Source organism: Martes martes (genome assembly GCF_963455335.1).
Source record: "Martes martes genome assembly, chromosome: 4".
NCBI classification, from domain to species: domain Eukaryota; kingdom Metazoa; phylum Chordata; class Mammalia; order Carnivora; family Mustelidae; genus Martes; species Martes martes.
The window spans coordinates 185,124,159-185,149,644 of record NC_137891.1 but is presented as its reverse complement, the minus strand read 5'-3'; the positions used below and the strand labels follow the sequence as shown (position 1 = coordinate 185,149,644).

The 25,486-nt window shown below is 54.6% G+C and overlaps 1 protein-coding gene across 1 annotated transcript; it reads right to left on the bottom strand.

Annotated features, from left to right (window-relative positions):
- Nucleotides 1-5,639: 5,639 nt before the first annotated feature.
- Nucleotides 5,640-24,954, bottom strand: GPR157 (G protein-coupled receptor 157; the record flags this gene model as incomplete). Its single annotated transcript, XM_080801098.1, has 4 exons — nucleotides 5,640-8,452; nucleotides 8,823-9,017; nucleotides 12,135-12,348; nucleotides 24,572-24,954. 4 exons carry the CDS (start codon nucleotides 24,952-24,954, stop codon nucleotides 8,237-8,239), a joined length of 1,008 nt encoding a protein of 335 aa, XP_080657224.1. The 3' UTR covers nucleotides 5,640-8,236.
- Between the last annotated feature and the right edge of the window lie 532 nt (nucleotides 24,955-25,486).

Below are 25,486 nucleotides of genomic sequence, written 5' to 3'. Positions count from 1 at the left end.
ATAGTACTTGAAACCTGTCAAACTCTAAACCCAGTTACCTTTTCGCCTGGACCTGACCGTTGTACTTCTCCGTAAAGCATAACTGTTCAGAGGTTATTAATCTTGCTTACTCTAGTCGACCAGATGTCAGATGCCCCTGTTGAAAATACAAATGACAGTTGGGTTAAATCTGCTCCCAAATAGTAGTACTCCAGGTTACTGACTGGTTTGCTGCTGATTGGGTAAGGCGACCTGGCAGCAGATGGCCAGCTCCAAACGGAACCCAGCCGGGGTGTGGAACTAACCTGTGGCCCCGGCTTCCTCTGCAGTGGATGGGTCTCTGCACCTTAGGTTTTGCCTGGATTCATGGGCGCGTGCCTCAAACCATCACCACTGCAGCTAATCTCCCCAATTTAAAGCAAAGATGGACACAATCTGTTTTTAAATGGTATGGTCACTTCACATGCATTTTTGCTCCGTCCGTAGGGCTAGAGAATGTCCTCTGGCAGGTAGAAGCCCTTCATAAATGCACCGTGAAATGACTCAGTGATTCACTAAGTCGCGTCTCCTTACTTAATATCAAAGTCACACAGATGCACAAGGCAGTCCTACCGAAAGCAACGGCCTTAGCTCTTCTAACAGAAGCACAGGGCGGCACAGGGGCAACGATCAAAGGAGAATGTTGTGTGTACATCCCAGGTTATCGCAGAAACATCCCAGGACTAATAAAAGATAGGAATGCCCAAATTGGGGCTCTATAAAATCCTTCTTCCTCTCTCAGGGATTGGTTACGTTCCTGGTTTAAAGGAGGGTTATGGTCAACGATTAAAGATCTCTGTTGAACTTCTCGTTCTTCTAGCCTTACTGATCTTAATGTGTTGCCTCCTTAGTGCTTCTCTACTTGGTGCTGAGACTCCGAGGCTACAATGACATCACACGGACAGATGAACCTGACCCCTCGCGGAGATGCTTCCGTCCTGTCAGCATTGGATTCAGCTGCCTCCGTCTTCCGTAACTCCCCCCCACATTCCCCAACTGACCAATACTGACCCATAGGTGGGGACAGCTCTACACCCCTATTCAGCAGGAAGAAGGTACAGAAGATGAGACCTTCCACCTTCAACAACCTTGAAGGTTTAAGGGTCAAAACTGTTCAGGGAGGAAATGATGAGGCAACAGACGGCAAGCTGAGGACAAAATAGAAGCTGACACCCTGCACCCCTCCCCCGCCCCCCATGGGACGTATGTGACATTCCTCAGGCACTCCTGGCTGCCCTAAAGGAAAAACAAAGAGTTGACCTGTAGAGATCACAATCCTGCAAGACCCGAGTCTCCCTTAGTTTACAAACGTCCTAGTGATTTACAAGCAAGATGCTTTCTTAACAATAGCCTAACTTCCAGAGACCCACAACTCAGTCCCTGAACCCCTAACATCGCCCTCCCCTCCATAAAATTGAGGGAGGCTGAGGCGGAAGGAAATGTAAATAAAGTCGAATTTCTTCTAAACCTAAAGCTCTCTGACAAGGACGCGTGATGGAGGACTGTGACATTCCATCGGGAAACTCTCAATGGTCTTCCTGTTAGAGCCTCATTACAGGGAAAAACAGCCTTGGCTGGACAGTAACCAAGCCTCCCAGTACCCTGACAGTCTGCTTTAGCATAGGACAGCCCTTCTGACCACCTCTTTGTCCTCACCTCCCCACCCCCTGAGTATCTAATCAGCCACTCCTCCGGATCTCAGGACGGCAGCTCTTTCTGCCCACGGGTCCTGTCCCCGAGTTTTAATAATATCACCTTTTTGCACCAGAAACGTCTTAAGAATTCTTTTTCAGCTCTGGGCCTCAGTTGTATTCTAAAACTTTATCACAGGTGTTCCAGGCATGTCTGATGGCAAGTGCTGGCTTGGTTCCTGGCTTAGAGAGGCTACTGAAATTTCAACTGAGATTCCTTAACGAAAAATTCCAGCAACGTGGATTTTGAAAGATCTATGTCATCACTCACTATTTTTGCGGAGCTTATGTCAATAATTAGGCCTAGTTTGTTAAAATGGGACTTGCTTTACAAATAAATTAGTCGGGAGTTGGCAATCTCTAGAAATAAGGATGATTTTAGAGAGAAAAAAGTTATTTTTCAATAACACATCTTTGCAGATGTTAAATTCTACCGTCTTTGAATGTTTGTTTCCTAAGTGAGACGACTTGAGGTAAACTTCCGAGAAATAGCTCACGTACAGGTCATTTCATGCTTGTTATTCTGTGGGGATAGTAACAGGACCCCCTGGGCGTATCATTGTTTGAACAGCTGGAAAATGGGATGAATTACCCAGCACTTAATATAACTCAGCTGTCACCCTAACCAGTTCTGTGTGCCTGGGAAGACAAAATTGTTCCTTAAGGGGCGCCTGGGTGGCTCAGTGGGTTAAAGCCTCTGCCTTCAGCTCAGGTCATGATCTCAGAGTCCTGGGATCGAGCCCCATGTCGGGCTCTCTGCTCAGCAGGGAGCCTGCTTCTCCCTCTCTCTCTCTGCCTGCCTCTCTGCCCACTTGTGATCTCTGTCAAATAAATAAATAAAAATCTTAAAAAAAAAAAATTGTTCCTTAAAAGCCAGAGCGTATGTGGCACCTGGGTGGTTCAGGGTGTTAGGTGGCCAACTCTTGATTTGGGCTCAGGTCATGATCTCAGAGCTCTGGGATTGAGCCCCGAGGAATCTCTGCATAAGATTCTCTCTCCCTCTGCCCCACCCCACCTCCGAACTGGAAGAGGATTTTTGTCAACTCTCAAAGGGCTCTTATTTGGGCTCCGTTTTCTTTTTGTTATTCTGATCAGGTTTCTCTCCACCTGGTGCCCAGACCCCTTCACTGCGGTGACTTCAAGCTGACAGATGGTCCTTTCCACTGGGGAAGATCTGTACATGTCCTCTGGATTCAGCTGCCTCTGCCTTTCGTAACTCGCATGTGGATCTGTCCCCAGCTGACTAATGTTGACCCATAGGTAGGGACGCCTCTATTCCCCCACCCCCATTCAGCAAGATGAAGTTACAGAAGATAAGACCTTCCTCCCTCCCGCAGCAAACTGAAAGACTTAAGGGTCAAAATTATTCAGGGGGGAAGGATGTGGAGAACAAAGGTAAAAGAAATATAGATCAAATTAAATCTCCTAGGATTTACAGCCCATTGGGACAGGCAGTCACCTTCCTAAGGAGCCCAGCCAAGTTGATGATAATACTTTGGCGAAAGGCAACCTTGATATTAACCCACCCTCCAGGATGCTGGGAGTCCCCTTTGACATATGACAATCTGTTTGGAAACTCCCTTTGTTCCTACCCGCTCCCCCCAGGTCTACAATCAGCCTCGCCTCACAACTGGGAGCAGCTCGTTCTGCCCCCAGGGGTCCTGTTCCCATGCTTTAATAAAACCACCTTTTTTGCACCGAAAACATCTCAAGAATTCTTTCTTGGCCATTGGGTCACGGACCCCAGTTGAAGCCACATCAGTGAGACCTCAGGTAACTCTAGCTATAGCTGCTAAGAATGTCCTGACCTCCTCACAGTGGGCGCCCTTACTTCATGGAGCGTGGATTCTGGACTCTCGCTTCAATAAGTATTTTGGGGGGGTTTGTGGGTTGGTTGATTTGGATCCACATGATTCATTCAAAAAGCAGTTCGCTTCTTCCCCAGAGCGTCTCACCCGCCAAGTGTGTGCTGGGCTGGCCCGGATAGAGGCCGGCTGTGTGCCAGGAACTGGGCAGGCTCTGGGGGAACATGCTAGAAGAGTCGTCTCTTAGACACTGTGGCATCCCAGAGGTCTGTTTAGAAGTCCATGGACCAGAGGGAGGTGCCCTTTGGGCTGTAGCTGGTTAAGGGCAGAAGTCAAAGGCCAGGCAGGAAGGGAAAGAAGGGGCTTTCCAGGGACATCCAACAGCAAGGGACAGCCCTGGGAATCTGGGATTTAATAAGGAATGTATATCTGATCTTAGCTTGACTCCTAGAATACAGATCCTAAGGTCCTTGGAATTTCCCAAGTGTTGAGAGTGGTAAAGGCATCTTTATGTCCTAGTGGTGACTTTTGGAAAAGCCCCTACGTAACCTAGAGATGGGCTATCGTGTGCCTGTAATGACGCCTCCATAAAAACTCAGAGGACGGGGATCTGAAGGGCTTCTGAGTTGGTGAACACGCAGAGGTTCGGGGGGAGTGGTACCCTTCCCCCATGCCTTGCCCCACGCATCTCTTCTGCCTGGCTGTTGCCGAGTTACAGCCTTCTATCATCAACCAGTAATCAAGGAGGTAAAGTGTTTCTCTGAGTCCTGTGAGCCACTCCAGCAAATTCATCACATCCGGGGAGGGCGTCATGGGAACCTCTGATCATGGCTGGTTGGTCAGAAGCACAGGTCACTTGAGATTGGCATCTGAGGGGGGATGGGGGGGGGTCGGTCCTGTGGGACGAGGCCCTTCACCAGTGGGACCTGATGCTGTCCCCAAGGAGAGAGTGTCAGAATTGAATTGAACTGTCAGACTCCCAGCTGGTGTCCGAATTGCTTGTCGGCAGCGAGGAGACACATGCACATTGCAAGCACGGACCGGCCTGCTGTTTGCAGGGGGTGGGGGGGGGACACGGGGACAGGTGCCAGAGCACGCTGGAGGTTGGGCCTCTTCCTGCAGCCCCTGTGGTTCAGTCTGGAGTCTCCTGGGCGGACTGTGCTTTGGGGGGTGTGCAGGACCTCCCTGAGCAGGACGAGGAGGAAGGTCAGGGACGAGGTGACGAAGGATGATGGACAGGGACGGACAGGGAGAGGCACACGGCACCTCGTGAGGGGCGAAGGGTTGCGGGAAGTTTCCTCAGCATGGGCAGGAGAGAGGCTTCTCCCATTCTCTCACAGATGAGCGTGGCGCATCTAGGTTAGAGACTTGGGAAAATGCAAAGGAGGGAGTAGCTAAAAAGAAAAAAACAAAAAACTGCCCCCTCCCCACCCAAAGCTCCCTTGAAACACATCACAGTGATGGCTTCGAAGGTGGCAGGACAAGGTACCTGCTCTTTCAGGAGGAATGAAGTTTGTGCTTGTTGCTTCTTTATAGCAAAGTTAATGTAACAAAGATGCGAGCCGTTTCTAGGGGCTAGTCAGTGTATTTTCAATTAGTTAATCTTATGAGGACTGATTCTTAGAAAGATTTAGGTTCACAGTGCAAGTGAGGGGCAAGTGCGGAGGTCCCCCGCACACCCCGACTTCCACGCACACGTGGCCTTTCCCGTTATCTACACTCTCCACCAGGGTGCTGTGCTAGTGACCTTGGACGAACCTATGGCACATAGTCATGGAGTATCTGTATGAGCACGTTAGGGTCCCTTCTTGGTGTTGGACATTGTGTGAGTTTGGACAAACGTGTATTTTTTAAATGAAGGTTTTATTTATTTATTTGAGAGAGAGAGAGAGCGAGAGCGCGCGCGAGAGCGCCCAAGTTGGGGGAGAGGGAGAAGCAGGCCTCCCTCCGAGCAGAGACCCTGATGTAGGACTCGATTCCAGGACCCTGGGATCAGGACCTGAGCCAAAGGCAGACGCTTAACCAGCTGAGCCACCCAGGCGCCCCTGGACAAAACCGCCTCCGCCCCGCCCCGCCCCTGCAACCCCATTAGAGCCAAACAGTTTATCAAACACAGAAAGAAAAATAATTATTTTATTTAATTTAAAATAGCAAGACTTTGGCTTCCACCCAGGGTTTCGATTCAGTTTTGCACCGGCCAAGAAGACCTCGGGCGGTTATCACGCCCGGGGCAGGACGTCTGTAAAAAGTTTCTTGTACAATGTTTCTTCTTGTCGTGTACATAAGAGCAGCTCTGTGTGCACCCTCAACCCCCGGCCAAATAACACTCTTTATTCAAAGACAAAACAAACAAACAAACATAAAGAACTCAGAAGCACAGACAGGCGGAACGTGCCTGACTCCAAGACGGAGGTTCAGAAAGTGCCCGAGAGGAGAGGGCCCGGGGCTGAGGACGCCAGCTGGGGCGTCTGCACCGGGAGGGACGCAGGGGAGGGTCGCCAGCAGCTGACGCAGGAGAAAGAAACCCCCGGGGGGGGGGGCGAGCCAAGTGCGGGAGGAAGGCGGGCTCTCCTGCTCCGATCGCAAGCAGGAGCCCCTCCTGCGCGTCCAAGACACGACTTCATCCCACCACAGTCCAGTTTTGAACCCCACAGAGGCTCAGCCCCGCCCCCTGCCCCGCCCCCGCCGACCGCACCCCTCCCCGGCCCACGCGTCTCCACCAATCGCAGTGACACGTCTGGGCTCCGCAGACACGCGGCGGGCAGCCGAGGAAGCGGAAATGGGAATAAGCCCGGGGGGGGGGGGCGGGGGGGGAGGGGACTTTTGGGTGGTTCTGACTACAGCAGCCAGCACACAGCAGGGGCCTCCAACGAGTGGAATGAGAACCGGAGGGGTCCCCAGCGGCCCAGGGATTCTCCCGAGCCCCTACTGCTGCGGCCGGGCCTCCCTGGCCGCGGCCTGCGGGCGGACGTCCAGGCCTGGCCAGTCCTGCGGGAGCCGCGCCTGCCGGGCAGCCAGCGCTGCCGGCCGAGCCAGACTCGGGGGGGCCCCCTTCCGAGCAGGCTTTGTTCTCACCGCAGGCTTCGTGGCCCGCAGGCTAACTCAGCTCTGAACCGGTTTCTTTCCTGCGGCAAGCAATTTCCTGAATATCCCAGAAGCTAACGTGAGGGTCTTTACCAGCTATGGGCCCATGATCTGCCCAACCGTCTCTAGGGCGTCCCTGGATTCCCCTTATCTTGGCCATTTCTGTAAGGAGATTGGCCTACCACCAAGGAGCTTTCTGTAGGGCCGCGCAGGGCTTAGGGTGAGTCGTAAGGGGGATGATCACCGCTTGCTGATTTTCATAAAGAAAACTTAAAAAAAAAAAAAAAAGGAAACCGAAAATGAGCATTTTGGATATAGCTCTGCTGAGGGCTCTTTCTTTCAGACCCTCTTCCTGTGACAGATTTTGCTTTGGAGAATAAAATGGGGATCCACAGTACGGTGAGGCTCTGGTTTTAATTCAGAACCGTCTTACTGGTTCAGAAGATCACTTCGGTTTGGCAGAGTTCTGACGGAACCCAGGGGAGGGACACCGGTGGGTTGAAGTCGTACTCAACCTCCCCAAGCCTCCTGCCGTGACACTGCCACCTGCCACCTTAGCCATTGGCTTATGTGACTTAACAGAGAAACGTTTTTCTGAAGTAACAGGAAAATGTTAGTGGAAGATCCATGACTATAGAGATACGGGTTTATTTTTGATCCTTTTCCTTTAAATGTAAATAATCACCCCACGACACATGTGTCATTTCACCCAACCAACCCCCCAAAGCTTCACCTTCTGGAGGAATCTGTCATTTGGGTCGTTCACCAACTCTCTGGTCACCCTGCCTACGAAAAACTAAGGCAGGAAGTGAATCAGCCAAATCCCTCCCCAGCTCGCCCGTCCAGTCTTTTTACGAGGCATCCGACATCCACTGGGATTCCCTGCAATGCCTCTTCCTGTCCCCGCTACAGCTCTCGCGCAGGAGAAGGGAACTGCGTATTAAAGTGACTGGTGGAGGCAGCAGGAGTCTGGGTTCTGGCCTGGACTGGCAAGTCAAGTGCAATTTGCATGAGGGTTGGATCTGGAGGTCCCGAGGAGACCAGGTGCCCGGAAACCTCACGTGAACCTTCCACTTAATTAAAGGAAACTGGCTCTTTTGCTGGCCAGCAAAGCTACCCAAGAAAAGCTGGGCTCTCCGGGCAATCTCAATGCTCTGACAAACCAAAAATCAGCTTCGTGACATCTAACTGGGGGACGCACCTGGGGTAACCCCTGGCATTTTATTTAGGATGGGTGCATGGTATACATATATATCTCTTTGTGCTTTTCCCCCAGGTGTGGGTCCCTCGAATTGTAAACAGTGCTGTGTGGTCAGCTGTGGGAACAGCTAGTGCAAAGGCCCTGTGGTAGGCAACCTGACAGCGATCACGTACCGATCTCACTGTCGACCCTCATGCAGGCAAGTGTCCCCGTGTGCAGCAGGACACAGTGGGAGTGGGGCTGTGCCACCTGAGGGTCTAGGAGGTAGAAGCAGCTGAGTCTGTGGCCGCTCCCCCACAAGGGGGGGTCAAGAGCTTCAAAAGCAACAGGCTTCAAGCACCAGTGGGTGCCTGCCCCCACTCTCTGCGGCTGGGACTCACAGAAGCATGTGTCCCCAGATAGGCAGCACCTGTGCACAGAACCAGGAAGGGGCAAGCTCAGGTGCTTGGAAGTTCATCCGGGGTGTGTCTGGATCCCTGAGATTCTCCTGTCTTGGAGGATGCAGGAGCCTTGGGAGGGCCAGCCGGGCTCTCGGCAGAAGGCTGGGAGAGGCAGCCACAGCAGCAGAGGGAGAAGAGCCGAGTTCGGACGGCCTGGGTGCAGAGGACGAACATGATGCAGTTGGCACCACCCTGAAACGTGTTCCCAATACCCTGTTGGGGAGAAGAGGAGAGGCACGAGTGCCAGGGCTGGAGGGGGGCGGACGCGCACACATAAGGAGACTGGGAAGTGCTGCGGACCCCAGAACCTGTCCTCCCCCCGCTGAGGCTGGTCTGCAACCCCTATTTGCAGGCCTTCTGGGGTGGGAAGGACAGGATCACTCCCAGGCCCCTGGAGAGCCCCTTCATGTTCCTGGGCCGTAGGACAGCCTCACTGCCCTTCCCCCTTCTCTCACTAAGGCTCCCCGGCTCGGGCAGACAACCAGGATCCCTGCCAGCCAGTGCGCTGGGAAACACGCACCCTTCCCCGGGCGGGGGTGGGGGCAGGGGAGAGGCAAGGGCCGGGGAGGGCAGGCCCACATACATGCAGAACGACCAGCACCGGTGACTGCACGGCCGGGGAGCCACAGAGGGTCAGGACGAACCGCACGGTGCTCCAGACCCGGAGGCAGATGAAGATGAGCGGGATGAAGATCAGCTTCTTGTCGGCCACGGAGGCGTGGCGCTGCAGCCGGTGTGCCTCGGAGAGGATGGGCCGGTACTCCGACAGGGCCTCGTGCTGCGCAGGCGAAGCGGAAAACAGGGGTGAGCACGGCGGGCTGCCCTGCCGCCCTCACGCCACTACATGCTGCACAGCCCCATGCGGGGGTCTGAGCCATGACTGACATCTCTGGTGTCAGGGGCGCTGCGCCGGATCCTGACCCCTAGGCCTAGCGTGCACTGCCCTACCTCGGCCAACAAACCCACATCCTTCCAGGTGCCTGGGGCCTCAAACTCTCTCCTCTTGCTGCCACCCACGTCCCTCCTCTGGCCAAGACCTGCAGGCTCCACCTTCAAAAGAGAGCCAGAACCCCGATGCCCTGTCCACTGCCACTGCCACCAGCCTGGTCCAAGTGCCACCACCACTCCTCTGGGCAGCGGCAAGTCTGTCTTAGCTGTCTTCCTCCGTCGCCCTCACACCCAAACTCCTTCTCACTGCAGTCTCATTCTTAGCCTGGAAGCAGTGCAGTTCCTTGAAAACCTAAGTCAGATTCAGTTCTACTTGAAGGTCTCAGAGTCTAGTCTAGTTCTGACCTCATGCTTACTGCTTTCGCCTCATTGACTCCAGCCACACAGGCCTCCTCATTATTCCCCAAACATATTCCCCCGGCACACCCTACCACAGGCCCTTTGCACTAGCTGTTCCCATCTGGAGTGCTGTTTCCCATCTGCCCGGAGGCTCACTCTCTCACCCTCTTCACTCCTTTGCTCAATGTTGCCCCCTGGAGGAGGCCTCCGGACAATCCCATTTCAAGTGCGTAGGTTATTTCCCAGGTAGTCCTGTCCCCAGCTTCTGCTCTTTATTTTTGCCTGTTTTTTGGTAGCTCTTACCATCTTCCTTCCTAGATGGCATTCATCCTTATTTATCAGGCCTGTTACTTATTATCGTCCTGCCCTCCCCTTCTAGAATGCAAGCTCCCCCAGGGCAAAGGCTATGAAGGAGGGGCTCCATCCAAAACTGGGGCAGAAAGAAAAAGTGAGCAGGCACAGGCTTTGGGCTTCCCTACTCCTGGGAACACCCTTCAGGGAGAGGAAGGCAGGAAGCTCCATTTCCAGATCACAACTGAATTTGTAAAAACAGGTGCAGGGACGCCTGGGTGACTTAGTTAATAAGCATCTGCCTTTGGCTCAGGTCACGGTGCCTGGGTCCTAGGGCTGAGTTCCATATCGGGCTCGTTTCTCAGTGGCGAATCTGCTTCTCCCTCTCCTCCCCGCTCTCACTGTCTCCGTCTCTTCCTCTCAAATAAATAAACAAAATCTTGAAAAAAAAAATAGATGCAACTGCTCATAACAGAGATGTGTTTCTGAGCCTGGTCCTGTGTCCTGTGACAGCCCAGGTGAGGGGAAAAGTCAGATACAGTGACATTCTGAGCACCCAGGCTGCCCTGCTCAGCACCTGCTTCCTGCTTTCCTCCCCTGAGGCTTAGAGCAGCCTGGCAGGGGTGGGGTGAGGGCACAGGGGAGCAGGGCGGCTGTCCTCTTCTTTGCAAAGTTCGCTCCAGTTCACTTATTTTTCTTTTTTTAAAGATTTTATTTTTGGGGCACCTGGGTAGCTCAGTCGGTGAAGCATCTGCCTTCAGCTCAGGTCATGATCCCAGGGTCCTGGGATCGAGCCCCGTATCGGGCTTCCTGATCAGTGGGGAGTCTGCTTCTCCCTCTGCCTCTGCCTGCTGCTTTCCCTACTTGGGCTCTCTGTCACATAAATAAAAATCCTTTAAAAATTTTTATTTTTGTTTATTTTAGAGAGGGAGTGCATGAGCAGGGGCGGGTGGGGGGAGGAGCAGAGGGGAAGGGAAAGAGAATCTGATGCAGACTCTGTGCTCAGCACTGAGCCAGAGTCAGGGCTTGATCCCCCTCCTCCTCCCCCCATCATGACCTGAGCTGAAACCAAGAGTCCAACACTTAACCAACAGAGCCACCCAGAGGGACTTATTTTCAGCTCTCCTTCCTAGCTAGAGGCAGAGAACAACCCCTACACCTCCCTGCCCACCAGTCTTCCCGTTTTCTGGAAAACACTTGCAGAGCTGGGAGAGAGGACTCGTTCTCCCCTTGGCCTCCCACGCACGGCCCCAGGTTCCCCGCAAAGGCCAAGGAAGAAGAGAGGCCCACAGAAGGGCAGCTGCAGAGGGGCAGCCTGGGCATCCAGAACCTTCCCAGGGCAAAAAAGGAGCCAAGAAGGGTGCCCCCGGCCCAGGCAGGAGACCAGCAAGAAGACAGATTTCAGGCCCGGCGGTAAGCCCTGCGGTATCGGAAGAGGGTGGCAGGCAGGTGCGGGAGGCAGTGGACTTTCTGACTGAAAAGAGAACCCGAAGTCTAGACTCAGAAGCCACAGGCGGGAGCACAGTCAGCCGTGAGGAGCACCCCACAAACTCGGAAACGGCTTCATGTCCCAAGACAGGGGACACATGCCCCTGCAGTTTCAGCCCCTGAGAAATGGGGCAAAGAGAAAGGTCCGAACAGAACGGCCGCAGCACCCTGGGGCCCGGATTCGGACGCCCCCCCTGCGCTCCTGCCCTGTCCCCACGCAGCCCCCGCCCTGCGACCTGCCAGCCACGCAGTTAAGGACAAGGAATCGTTTGGCCTCATCGTCAGAGGAAAAGCTTTCTTGCCTGGACTTTCCAGCCAGCCCAGCTCTTGCTCTCTGAGCTCCTGAGACCCTGAGGAGTCTACATGTGTGACCCACGTTCAGTGGCCACAGGGGACGCGGCGTGGCGTCCGTGTCACTGTACGAAATCCCACGCTCCCGTCTCTCAAGAGCATCTCAGTTCAACTGTTGGGACGCACTCCCTGGGAGGTGGCGCAAGCCTGGAGGCCTGCCAGGAGGGGGCAGTAGAGGCCTGAGCCCAGATCACAGGCTGGGCGCTCCTCTCCCAGACTCCAGGCGCAAGGCGTGGGCCTCAGGGGCTGGGTGAGTCTGGGGAGCCCCTTCGCCTCTGCCGGCCTCTGGTTCCTTGTCCACAACGGAGAGCGACAGGACCCACTCCCTCCGGGACCACATAACTAGCAAACCCGATGGCCGTGGGGCATCCCCCTGGCCTGTCCTGAGTGGCAGAGCGCAGCACCCGCTGCTAGGGTGTCGCAGCCGCCCGGAGCTGTGGTCTGGGGGCCTGGGGAGGGGGCGGCCGCAGGCACCTACCGCCCTGTTTATGTGCTTCCTGATGAGGAAGTAGAGCACGGGCAGCGTGACGTAAGCCAGCATCTCCCAGAGCTTCCCGGTCAGCAGCATCCACAGCAGGCGGTCCTCCGCCTCCAGGTCGATCCAGCACCAGCCGACAGACACGTCCGACGCGTCATAGCCGATCTTCTTTAGAGCGACAGCGGTTACGGTGATGACCAGCGGGACGCCCCAGCGGAGGGACAACAGGCACACGAGGCAGCCCCGGTCAGGCCCTGCTCCCAGCAGAGCCAGAAGGGGCAAAGCCACCGGCCACCCCCCCAAGCCCTGGACCACACAGCATCCCCGGAGAGAGTGGGGGAGGGGTCCTCAACTGCCCTCGCCCCCCAGCCCCGCTCTGCCCCAGCCCTACAGGCCCGCCCTACTGTCACAGAGCCTGGGGAAGAGGACGCAGGGATGTCCTGGCCTCCTGCCTGGACCCACACACCACCCCCCCAGCCCCTCGGAGGCCGAGTTCTAATTTAGACTTGCTGGGCTTCTTGGAGACGGGCGTGAGAAGGCTGCGGCGCGGGGAGGGCGGCTCCCTCCTGCCCCCAGAGTGGCCTGCACCTGTGTCTCACCCACACAGCCCCCTTGGCCGCCTGGGTCTGGGGTGTACACGCTGGCAGCCTGGCTTGGCCGCAGCAGGGACTTCCGGGGTCCCGCGCACCTGCAGCAGAATCTAGAAGGGGGACCAGGGGATTGGGTAGTAGACACACCTCTCCGGATCTGAGGGCTCCTTGCTCTCTGGGAAGGGGTATTCCTGGCAAAGGTCAAAGGGGGGGGGTTCTCTAAAGCATCAGGCCTGGCACAGGGACCCCCTCTTAGGGCAGTGCCAGGCTGACTTTTCGAGAGCTTCCCCTGATGGCAACACGGTCAGATAATGCCAAACCCCAAGGAGCTTCCCAGTGTCCCCGCACAGGTCTGCTTGCGAAGCACTTGACACGGGCCAGGGGGATACACGGGCTTCGTGGTGGCGCGCTGGGGTGGCTCAGAGCTTGGGCTGCCGGGCAAGAAGCAGGGTCCAAGTTGGCCCTGACCCCACTCGGCCTCGACACGTTTTTCACCACAAAGTGGGGACGGGCACGGTGCCTAGAAGAGAGCAGGTCACCATGGGAATAAACCAAGGGGAGTACGTCTGGCACGCGGGACGGGGTGAGCGTGTCAGTGGGTCTGACTGTAGTCCTGAGTCGCATCCGACGTCCCGGGATTCTGGCCCGGAGGGCCTGTGCCGTCTCTGCCCCTGGGAGAGCACACGCGGGCCCACAGCCCATGTCAGTCGCTGGCTGTCTATAAACAGCCAGCGTACATGACAGGTGGTGTATAAGCAGGACCCTGTCATCAGTGAGACACTCAGCTCAGAAATCGGTTATATTAAAAAAAAGAAAGAAAGAAAGAAATCGGTTATATGCTGAGAGCTCTGTGTAAGCAACAGTGGCTTTCTTTTTTTTCTTTTTTCTTCTTCTTTTTTTTTTTTTTTACTTAAGGAATCTCTACCCCCAACATGGGGCTCAAACTCACAACCCTGAGATCAAAAGTTGCATGCCCTGAGTTGACGGAGCCAGCCAGGAGCCGCTCTTTTTGAGAGAAAGTTCTAGAACAATGATGAGACCACAGCTGCATGTTAGTCTTGCCAAAATGAGTAGAAGTGCTGTGTTCCATCAGGTTCTCCAGATGCTGCGGGGCTATGGGGGACAGAGAAAGCCAACGCCCTGGGCCTGGGAAGGACGCTGCGTTGGGCACTTTCAGAACGGAGGTGCCTGTTTGACCCGCCCCCCTTCCCATACTGGCCTCTGGGGGCCCAGATGAGGGCATGAGGGCAGAGCCACCTCACCCTCAGCATCCACTCTTCCCCCTGTGGGGAAGGCGGGGGAGGCGGGAAGGAGCACGTCCTCCTTGAGGTCACAAAGGCACAGAAGGGACAACAAACCCACAGAAGTAAAAGGGTTAAGAGAAAGGGACGAAGTTACCCCCAGGAGTTTGTCCATTTTAAATGCTCGATCTATTGGTTACTTGTTTGTGAAGCTGATACAAATTAGTGTCAAACTGTTTTGTCATAATACAGGGTTACCACTTAACGATTCACGGCGTCCTGGTATCTGGAGACAACGTATGTCCCAGCTATGAGCTCCGTGAGGGCAGGTGCCCTGCACTTTCCGGCATCTAGAACAGCGCCTGGCGCCTGGTGGGGGCCAAGCAAGGACCTGCTGAATGAAGGAAGTCTGAGGCCAGTGGAGGAGACAGCCTTCCCCGATTCACTCCTTAACTATTCACTGCAAGAATGTCATTGTCATTGAAAAAGAAGTACAAGGCTTTTATTTATTTTTTTAAAGATTATTTATTCATTTGAGAGAGAGAGAGAGAGAGCATGAGCAGGGGGGAGGAGCAAAGGGAGAGGGAGAAGCAGGCTCCCCGCTGAGCAGGGACGCCCCCCCCGCCGATGTGGGGCTCCATCCTAGGACCCCAGCATCATGACCCGAGCCGAAGGCAGATGCTTAACAGACTGAGCCACCCAGGCACCCAAGTAAAAGGCTTTTAAAGTACTAAAGCTGCACTCATCACTTTATAGTTTACTGGGTTCCTCCAAGGAACCCTGCGACCAACTGACCAGAAAGAGTCTGGTGTGGAGGGCACCTCACCCTGCAGGGGGCTGCCCGGGAGTGGAGGGGTGCCCTCGGGGCTGGAAGGAAGCGCGCAGGGCAGACATGCAGGAGGAAGGAGCCCACTCATAGGCAGAGTGATTGCTCCTTCCTCAGCATCTTGGTGGCCCTCGCAGGAGGCCTGGGCCCCACCTGGAGACAGACCCCATTTCGTGACTCTGGGCTCTCATCATGGTAAGAAACCTACAAAGTGATGCATTTCCTCTCTCTGACTTGGGTGCACCTGGAACCAAGTTTATGTTGGGAAAAAGCCAGAGAGAAGACCCAACAGGCAGAGAGGGCTTTCACGGGTTAAGAATGTGGGCTGACTGGGGCGCCTGGGTGGCTCAGTGGGTTAAGCCTCTGCCTTGCGCTCAGGTCATGCTCTCTGGGTCCTGGGATCGAGCCCCGCATCGGGCTCTCTGCTCGGAGGGGAGCCTGCTTCCTCCTCTCTCTCTGCCTGCCTCTCTGCCTACTTGTGATCTCTCTCTCTGTCAAATAAATAAAATCTTAAAAAAAAAAAAATGAGGGCCGATCAATCAGAGTCACTATTTGAATCTAAGCACGTGTGGCCAGAAGCTGCTCGAGAGGTATTTCAGTGGGACGTGGTAAGAAGAAGTAACACCAGGGAGGGGTGGGAATGGAGTGGGAGGGAGGAGAGTCATGATCCAGCCATGCAGGCTCTGCCAGACTTATAATTTGTGGGGCTGGGCGGTGTGGTGCTGGTAACGCTTAGCAACAGGTTCTGCACACAGACATGCGTGTACGTGTGCACGGATGTATGCTTGCACACGGACATTTATTACTTTAACTGACAGGAAAGACGAGAGGCACCCAGTCTGCCAGTAATCACACAACACGCTGCGATCCTAGTGGCGGGTTCCGGATAGCCACCCGAGCCTCGAGGGACGTGCTGGTTGAAATGAAATGAAAGTCGTTTCAGGACGTGAAGCTGGTTGTGTTTTCATTTTCTTCACATGTAAGAATCATGTGAAAAAAGGAAGACCCAAGGGACGAGACAAAGGGTGACCAGGGAGTGATTTCCTTGTGGGAGCAAATATTCATTTCCCAGCCCTGGAAGAGTATTTTTTCTATTTTTTTTTTTCCTGCTCCACGATACCGCCTCTTCTCACCCCCTTGAATACCCGGCTTCCCGCCGGCCCCAGTGTGGGTACCACCTCTGAAGTTCACACAAGCAGCACTTCTAAGTAAAATCTTCCCTACGGACATTTTCTCCATCGCCTGAAGTCTAGAGAAGGCGTCCAGCACACTCCGTCCCTCGGGTCAAATCTGGCTGGAGGCGTGCTTTTCTACTTTTTTAAATAAAGTTTTATTGCAACACAGCCTCGTTTACACTCATTCCTTTGTGTATCGTTTTGGGCTGCTTTCAGGCTACAAGGGCAGAAGTTGAACAGTGGCAATAGAGAGCAGATAACACCTACAGTCTGGTCCTCTACAGGGAAAGTTCGCTGACCCTCTGCTCTACACCATCAGCAGAACAACAAACCAAGCCCTCACCTGTCGTGTCTGCCATTCTCCACAGGGCAAATATGCCCCCTAGGACTAATTTCAAGCCATCAGCACATGTTGCTGGAGACAGATGTACAGTATTTCTGTAGTATTTCCATCCCACAGATATAATAGTTGTAAATAAGTCCAAGGGCAGAGATAGTAGTAAAATAATTAAGATGTAGTTTTTAGTGGGGCACCTGGGTGGCTCAGTCAGTTAAGCATCTGCCTTCAGCTCACGTTATGATCTCGGGGGGGGGGGTCCACACTCAGCGGGAAGTCTGTTTGTCCCTCTCCCTCTGCCCTACCCCCCCAGCTTATGCTCTTGCACTCTCTCTCTCAAATACATAGATAAAATCTTTTAAAAAATGTAGTTTTTCCTATTTTTACTACTTTTTATTTTTATTTTTATTTTTTTTTAAAGATTTTATTTATTTATTTGACAGAGAGAGAGATCACAAGTAGTCAGGCAGGCAGGGGGTGGGGGAAGCAGGCTCCCCACCGAGTGGAGAGCCCGATGCGGGGCTCGATCCCAGGACTCTGGGATCGTGACCTGAGCGGAAGGCAGAGGCTTTAACCCACGGAGCCACCCGGGCGCCCCTTTACTACTTTTTAATACAACTTATTATAAGTTTATATAATTTAGTTTTTATTAATGATTATATTTAACAATCAGCTCCTAAAATGCCCTAGAATTTAATAACTGGATCTCCCTAGCTGGCTCCAGGACGCCAATGGACAGAGGATAGAAAAAGGGTAATTTGGGACGCCTGGGTGGCTCAGTTGGTTAAGCGGCTGCCTTCGGCTCAGGTCATGATCCCAGCGTCCTGGGATCGAGTCCCACATCGGGCTCCTTGCTCCGCAGGGAGCCTGCTTCTCCCTCTGCCTCTGCCTACCACTCTGCCTACCACTCTGTCTGCCTGTGCTCGCTCTCTCTCTCTCTCTCTAACAAATAAATAAATTAAAAAAAAAAAAAAAGAAAAGAAAACATTTCTTTAAAAAAAAAAAAAAAAAAAGAAAAAGGGTAATTTGCTGAAGATGCCCCAAGGTTCTCGACCTGCAGAGTGAGGAGAAAGTCAGTATTTTTGGCCACCTCAGATAAGCCAAGCGATGCTCTGGCCAGGTGGCCAGCCTGAGCTGTAGGCACCGTGAATCTAGAAAGCATTTCACAAAGACATGTGGGATATGATCCCTGCATCCCAGAAATGCATATTTCCATTTTCTGTCACGTACCATGTAATAGTTTTTTTCCCCTCCCCCCAAAGAAGCCAGCAACCAAAACATTAACAAAATCCAAACCAATATCACTGAATAATAGCACATGAAAAAGACCAAGGACTTTAGCTGATTATGACCTAGAAAACATGTGGTCGGAGGGATCACCCTGATACCAGGATGTGGCCAGACCAGACCTGCCAGGGAGCCGTCCTGCCTCGTCTCGATACTCGCGACCCACCTTCTAGATTTCAGATTGTAAAGGTGGCCCCAGAGCCATGCTGGAGATGCTGGGCCTTGAGCTCAAATGTTCAGAGACTCCAGATGAAGTCAGGCTGGGGAGATGGGATTACACGGCTGCAGGAGAGGGTGCCCCACTCAGGACCGAAACCAGGGGTTGAACTGGCAGCTTCACTGAAGGAAGTCACGGGACCACGTGCAGGGGATGCTGTGAACAGTGTTTGGTCCCCTTCTCTCCAAACCTGTGACTCGGACTGAGGAGAAGCAGGGCTGGGGTCACCGGGATGGAGGGAGCCTGGGAGACCACACTCGGAGCACAATCCCCCACTTGGAGGGGCACCGAGAGCTTCTCCGAGAGAATGTCTACGCCCCTCCTTTGGGTTCACCCGGAAACCGAGGCCAGACCCCAAGTCGGCTTCATCCGCCCTCAAAGGCTGTTAAGAGCTGAGCTGTGTACCCCCTCCAACAAATTCCTATGCTGAAGTCCTAACCCCTGGTACCTCAGGATCTGACTGTAGGTGGAGATGGGGGTCTTTAAAGTGACCAGTAGAATGTTCTGGAGGGTGAGCACTAACCCAGCCTGACCGCCATCCTTATATGAAGAGATTAGGACCCCCCCACACACACACACAATGAGAAGACCATGGGAAGACACGGGGTGTGGACGGCCACCTACAAGCCACGGAGACAGTCCTCAGAGGAAACCAGCCCCGCCAACCTCAATCTCCGACCTCCAGCCCCAGGACTGTGAGAAAATGGACTTTTCTCACTTAAGCCACTCGGCTGTGGTACATTGCTAGGGCAGCCCCAGCAGACAAAGAGAGGCTTTCTATGAACTGTGGGGGAGACCCAGCTGCCCACTGCCTGGGGACCCCACCACAGCCGGGCTGACAGAGCGGGTGTGGTCCCCCAGCAAGCTTAGGGGGGAAGGTAAACTGACAAAAAGCCAGTCAGGTCTCTCACGAGCTGAGCTCTTCTTTGGAACGTGGCATCCTTTTGTCTTTATTTTTATTGATTTGTTTTTAAAGGAGGCTTCGTGCCCAACGTGGGGCTTGAACTCACAACCCTGAGATGGAGGGTCGCATGCATTTCTGACTGAGCCAGCCAGGCGCCGCAGCATCTTTTTGGTTTTCAGTCTCCTCCAGGGGAGCGGGACCAGAAGCACCACACGGTGAGCCGGGTGGCCGGGAAGCCATCCCCGGTACCCGAATTCCCAGGCATCTACCCGGGGCCCCCGAGGAGGGGGCCTGTCTCCTGGACGGTGATGCTCTGGGTTTCCTGCTCCGATGGGGATGTTCCCGCACGTGCTCTCTGGAACCTCTGCCCCAGGGTCACGGCAGGGGTGAGGCTACCAGGTCTGCTCACTCCTTCGCACCCACTGTCAGATTCTCGCACTTCCCCCTCACCCCAAACCTCACTCCGCCTACAGATCTTTCCACCAGGAGGTGGGCACCTGCTGGGAAAGAAACAGAAGGGTCTTCTCCCCCAAATAGCAGGGCCCTGGCCCCTGCGCTGTGTGGCCTAGGGAAAGCCTTAAAGGTCAAACAAAAAAAAAAGAAAATGCTTTGAGAACAAAACCATCGGGCAACAATGTGCCAATTTAGAGAGCTCCTGGGAGCAAGACAGAGCTGGGCCCAGAGCGTAGCGCAGCTGCCGTGAGCCAGGCCTGGTGGAAGGAATCACAAGGCCGGGGGTTGCCCCGAATAAAGGGCACTTATTGTTGAGTGTGGCGCAGAGGCGTGGGTCGTGGGAGAAGTTCAAGGAGCCAGCCAGCCACTGGCCAGGCCATCACGAGGTCAGTCTGTGGCACCAGCCACAGAAGGGAGTGGGGTGTGCAGAGGAACTACTAAGCACAACCCCCGAGCGGCCCTGGCGCCGGTGGGCATCGGGAAGCCACCCGCCACGCTCAGAGACACGGTTCAGGTCCCGACCGAGCGGGTGGGAGGATCAAGGGCAGCCTCTGCTCTCACAGCCTCTTCCCGTGCACACAAAACACCACGTAGAGACCTCACAAGGCAGCAGTGGCATCTGAACACTTCTCAGGGGGCAAAAGCAAAGCCAGTTCAACTCCCGTCATTCTGGGGTGCCCTGACCGACATGGGGTGCTGTTCTGGCAGCTGCCACGTGCCTCCCCCATTCGGACACACCTGCTTGGGGCCTCGTCACCGGGCCCCACAGTGAGCTAGTTCCCCATCCAAGAGCTTAGAGCACCTTCCCCCTCCTGGCGCCGTGTTTCCCCTTTTGTCTATGTTAGAACTTCCCACTCCCGGCAGCAGCGGTCTTGATGGCGAACTTGGGAACCGCAGACTCTTCCCCCAGAATCCCCAAGCAAACCTCCAGAGCGTGGGTGGGCCCATGGGTCATGCCCACACCCATTCCCACCTGGTGCCTGAAGAAAGCCTATGACTGCCTCATCTGGCTGGCTTGGCCAGGACCCTTTCTTCTGATTTGAGGCAATGAGGCTCCCCCCAGCCCAGACTTTCTCCCCTGCTCACAGGACACCCCATAACGCCTGGCCCGGGGAGGGGGGGGCCTGAGCTCCTGGACATCTTCTCAGGTGAGTAGTGTGAACGCTCCCAGATGCACATGCACATGACTGTGAAATACGGGGGCGAGGGGGGTCTGTACCAGGCTGCCTCAACGGCTCACGGCCAGTGGACAGGGAGGGGCGTCTTAACCCAGGACTTTCCCTTGGATGCCAAGTATTCTCATGCAACCTTACAAAGGCAGCAAAAAACAGGAAATTCACTTTCAGAATACTATCAGACTGGACGTGTGCTAACCTTGTGGGTAAAGTCTGCGGAGTAGAAAGGTCGTTATACCCACGAGGTGTTTTTCATTACCAAAAGGGAGGACAGTAACTACTCTGCAAAACCATCAGGCAACACCTTCACCAGGTGATCAGAATTCCTGCCACCAGAGGCAGAACAAATCCAAGTCCCCGGGGAGGGAGCAGTGCAAGGATTTTTCCATGGGATTCCAGTCCCCATGCAGAACCTGAAACCACCCGTGGGGAAGCATGGGAGAGCCCAGCAGAGGGACCTTCTGCAAAACCACAGGCCTGCGCCTTTCAAAAACGTCAGTGTCCTGAAACACCAAGGAAAAAAGAATTGTTGCGGACCACCGGACAAGAGAGAGACCGGACAACTAAGTCAGACACAAGCCAAGGGTGTCCCTTTGCCATTGGGGACACTGGCAGGAGACAGACAACATCCCTGTAAAGTCCTCTCTCTGATAACAGCATTGTTCCGGGTGACACCATTGTCCTGCTTCTGGAAGGTGTACGTGTTCACCTAAGAGACGGTCCCTTTCTTTTGGAAATACACCAAAGGATTTAGGGGTTCTGGGGTCATCAGTCTATACTCTTAAATGGCTCCAGAAAAATAAACACAGAAGACAGAAGCCAATGTGATACCATGTTTGTAACAGCAGAAATCTGGGAAGTTACAAATAAATTGTGTAATGATATCTCAACCTTAAGAATTATTCTCAAGCCAAGAGACAAGATGGGATCATAAACAGAGGACCGACCATTGGAGTTCTGACCTGAGACTTCCATTTATGGCTGTGCGAGCTCAGGCAAATCTCGTGAGCTGTGACTTGAGGGTGATCGTCCTGCCGAGCACAAAGCTACTGGTGGCCAATGAGCCCAAGAATGGACCGGCACTTTGCAAGAACTCCGGAGCCAGACGCAACTCATGATAAAATACCATTTCCTTGAGCATAAAGTCTAAGCTGCCCTCCTTCCCCAGTGGGCAAAGAAAAAAAGTCTTTCTGTAAAGGGAACCTGCTCAGGTATTACGATGGGGCCTGAGGGGGTCGTGCATCACGCAGGCCCTTTCTGGGAAGGGGTGTGGTGTAGGATCCTATCTGGTCTCCTGCTTTCTGTGGTCCAGTTTTAGAGATGGCTTTTTTTTTTTCATTTAATATTGTATCATTTTCACAGCCAGTATTTGATGGCTACGTAACGTTTCCTGTGGGGTACAGTTTGTAACCCTCTGTTCCCCTATATTTTGGACATTCAGGTTGCTTCCAAATTCCCACACAAACTCCTTTGTATCTACGGCTTTGAACGTATTTTGGATTATCTCATTAGACAGGGTCCCTAAAAATAGGATTAGTGGATCAAAGGGTACAAACCAGATACTTTCTATGTGGATTATCCCAGTTTCCATTGCCAATAACAATGTTGGAAAATAACAGTTTTACCAGCATTTATTGCATTAGTATTTCGCTTTCCTTTTTTCCCCCAATTTAATAAGAAAATGTAACTCATTGTTATAATTTGTATTGTTTTGACTATTAATGGGAGAAACTTTCCCCTATATATTTATGAACCATTCTGACTCTTTTGTCTCAATATCTCCTTTGGCCATGTACCAGGATATTTGTGTTTTTTGTTTTTTGTTTTTTGTTTTTAAACATTTCAGGGGCACCTGGCTGGCTCAGTCGGTAGAGCATGTGACTCAGGATCTTGGGGTTTGGGGTTTGAACGGCAATTTGGTTGTAAAGATCATTTAAAAATAAAATCTTTAAAAAAAATAGTTTCAGGGGCGCCTGGGTGGCTCAGTGGGTTGAGCCTCTGCCTTCGGCTCAGGTCATGATCCCGGGGTCATGGGATCGAGGCCCGCATCGGGCTCTCTGGTCAGTGGGGAGCCTGCTTCCTCTTCTCTCTCTGCCTGCCTCTCTGCCTACTTGTGATCTCTGTCTGTCAAATAAATAAATAAAATCTAAAAAAAAAATTTCATAAAAACTCCAATAGACATTCTCAACCTCTGCATTGTCACGTTTTAAAATGCCTTCCCAGACTGAAGGTTTGATGAGGACCGATCTTCAGCAGGCTGAGCTGGTTAAAAGTGGATGACTGAGGAGTCTCTGTCTCAAGATGAGATTTCTCAGGCTAACAGGTCTTTAACCATTATAAACTCATACTCCAAAGAAAGCCACTGGAGAGCCCTCAGCAAGGTCATTAGCATTACAGCCTGGGAGGATCTAGGTCAATAAATGAACCTGTCAGACAGGTTTTCTATCAATTCTCTTAGACCAGCAAGGTGCTGAGAGCTGCCTTCTGAAAGGGAACTCCAGAGAACAAATTATCAAACTCCCTTTGTAGCTTGGATATAGGTAAAAAAAAAAAATTTTTTTTTAAACCAGGCTCCCTCTCCAGTGTGGGGCTCGAACTCACGACCCTGAGATCAAGGCCTGAGCTGAGATCAGAGTTGGAGGTTTAACCAACTGAGCCGCCCAGGCAGCCTGGTAATTTTCTTTTGAGAAGTCGATGGCTCACATTCCGAGGACAAGATGAACAAGTCCCTTCTTTTTCATGGCTAGCACAGAGGACCCAATTGGCTTCTTAGAAGGCCTCTTCCCAGCATCACAGAAAACACCCCTAGGACTGAAAGGAAGGAACTCCCAACTCAGGTTGATTAGAAAATACATCATTTCTATAGGAGATGTACCAGATTCACTTCATCATTTAAAAAGTATACTGCTTTTAATATTCTTTTTTTTAAGGGGGGCGGGGAAGAGAAGAGATTCTTGGCAAAGGAAGGTCCAGTCTGAGGCTCCTTCTCAAGTGTATGTGAACTCTGGTGTACGGCCAGCCAGACTGCCCACAACTGGGTCTCTGAAATAGGCAGAGGCCGGGGGGGTGGGGGGTGGGGGACGCTGCAAAGGGAGGAAAGGGAGCCCCGGGGTGGGGGGGGGGTCTCTGCAGCATCTGAGGCCCTGCCTGGCTCCCTGAAAAACTTTTGACATGAACAGCTGAGGAGCAGGTCACTTAAGTTTCCCAGGGACCAGATGGCGTTCATCCAGAAGCTCTGAGCCCCAGAGGTCAAGTGACTCTTGCAGGCTTGTGATCTCACCGTTGTGACACCCAGGTGACCTGTCTCTGCCAAAGTGCTGACTGTCCTCAGTCCCATGGAAAGCACTCAAGTATTTAACAGCGAGGTCCTATAATTAGGGCAGTATTGGGTGCTCTTATCTGGGAGACGGCCAAGGGTCAACGAGCCCTGTAGGATTCCTGCCTTTTGTGCAGTGCAGGACACCATCGATGTTCAGACGGGAGAAATTACACCAGGAAAGGGAGCGACCTTCCACCTGATGAGGTGCTTTAATGCCAGGGCCGGGCAAAGCCCTCCGTTGACTCTACTGTCACAGACTCCAGGCACCTGGGGGCCCTCTTCCAGACCCGCGCCTGCCACTGACCCCACCCTCAGAGGTTCTGAACCCTAGAAAATCCAGATCGTCTGGGTCTAGAGATGAGCAAAGACACAATACTGAAGATGATACTCTCTAAACCTTCCCTCTGAGACACTGCATTTGGCCCCGGTAGCCAGCCTGGGAGGGGCTGAACGCATCCCACCTACCGTGGCACAGGGTGGGACTGGGCGCCGCCGCCCTCTCCAGCCTGGAGCGGCACCTACCTCGCCCCTCCGCCTGGGAAGGAGGAGCTTCTCCCCGTGGGCAGCAGAGATGGCCAGAAGGCAGGGAAGCAGGAGGCAAAAGGCATAAGGTGTCCTCGCCATCTCCCCAGGGGCTTCCAAGTTACGAGGGCCGAGCGCTGGCTCCCCACCTCTCCGGGAGGTTCGGGCTCCGTAGGCGGCCCAAAGGGGTGCCCTCTGCCCTGATGCTCAGGGCAGGTCCACCGCTCCGCCCGCGTCTTCCCGCCGGCCCCCGACTGACTCGGAACATGAGCAGACACGACCCTCTGGGCCCCCGGCCAGGGCTCCGACCGAGACGCGCGAGGGCCACAGGGCAGCAGGCGGGTTCCAGGCGGGGGTCGGGGACTCGAGGGAAGGCGCCGCGGCCACGCACCTGACGACGTGGAAGGCCCAGAGCAGGCGGCCGGCCCGAGGCTCGCGCGCCGCGCGGACGATGCTGAGGTACAGGTAGAGGGCGATGGCCACGGTCCAGAAGAAGGAGCTGGTGTTGGCGAAGGTGGAGAGCGCGCCCTGCAGCACGCAGTCCCACGAGGGGCCCGCGAAGTCCTGCAGCACCCCGTAGAAGTAGGAGGCGGCCGAGAGCAGGTCCGCCAGCGACAGGAAGAGCAGCAGGCGCCGCGCCCGGGTGCGCAGGTCGGGCCACAGGGCGTGCGTGGCCACCAACAGGCCGGAGCCGAGCGCGGAGAGCACGCACGACAGCAGCACCACGGCGCGCTCCGACGGCAGCAGCTCGGTGGGCGGCGCGGGCGACGGCATGGCCGGGCGGGCGGGGGGCCGGGGCCGCGGCGCCGCGGGGACCGAGTCCGGGACGCGCGTGCGGCTCCCGCCGCCGCCGCCGTCTGGGCACAGACGCGCCCACGGCTCGCGTCCCGGCCACTCCCGGTCCCTCCGGGCCCGCGGCCCTGCGGCCCGCCCCCTCCACGCCCCGCCCCGCGCCCCGCCTCCTCCGCGGCCCGCCCCGCACCCCTGCGCCCTCCGCGGCCCGCCCTTGGCCTCGGTCCCGGACCCCGGACCCCGGACCCCGGACCCCGGACCGGACCCCGGCCCCGGTGCCCTCCGCCCCCGCCTCCCGCTCCCGGCCCAACCCGGGTCCCGGGGTCCTCTGCGCTCCGACCCCGCCCCCGGCGCCCTCCGCGCTCCGCCCAGCCCCCTGGTGCCCTCTGAGCGCCGCCCCCGACCCCGCGCCCTCCGGCCCACTCTCCTCCTCCCGCCCCGGTCTGGGCCGCGCGCCCTCCACCGCCCTCCACCGCCCACCCCGTGGCCTGAGCGCGTGGTCCGCGGGGGGGCG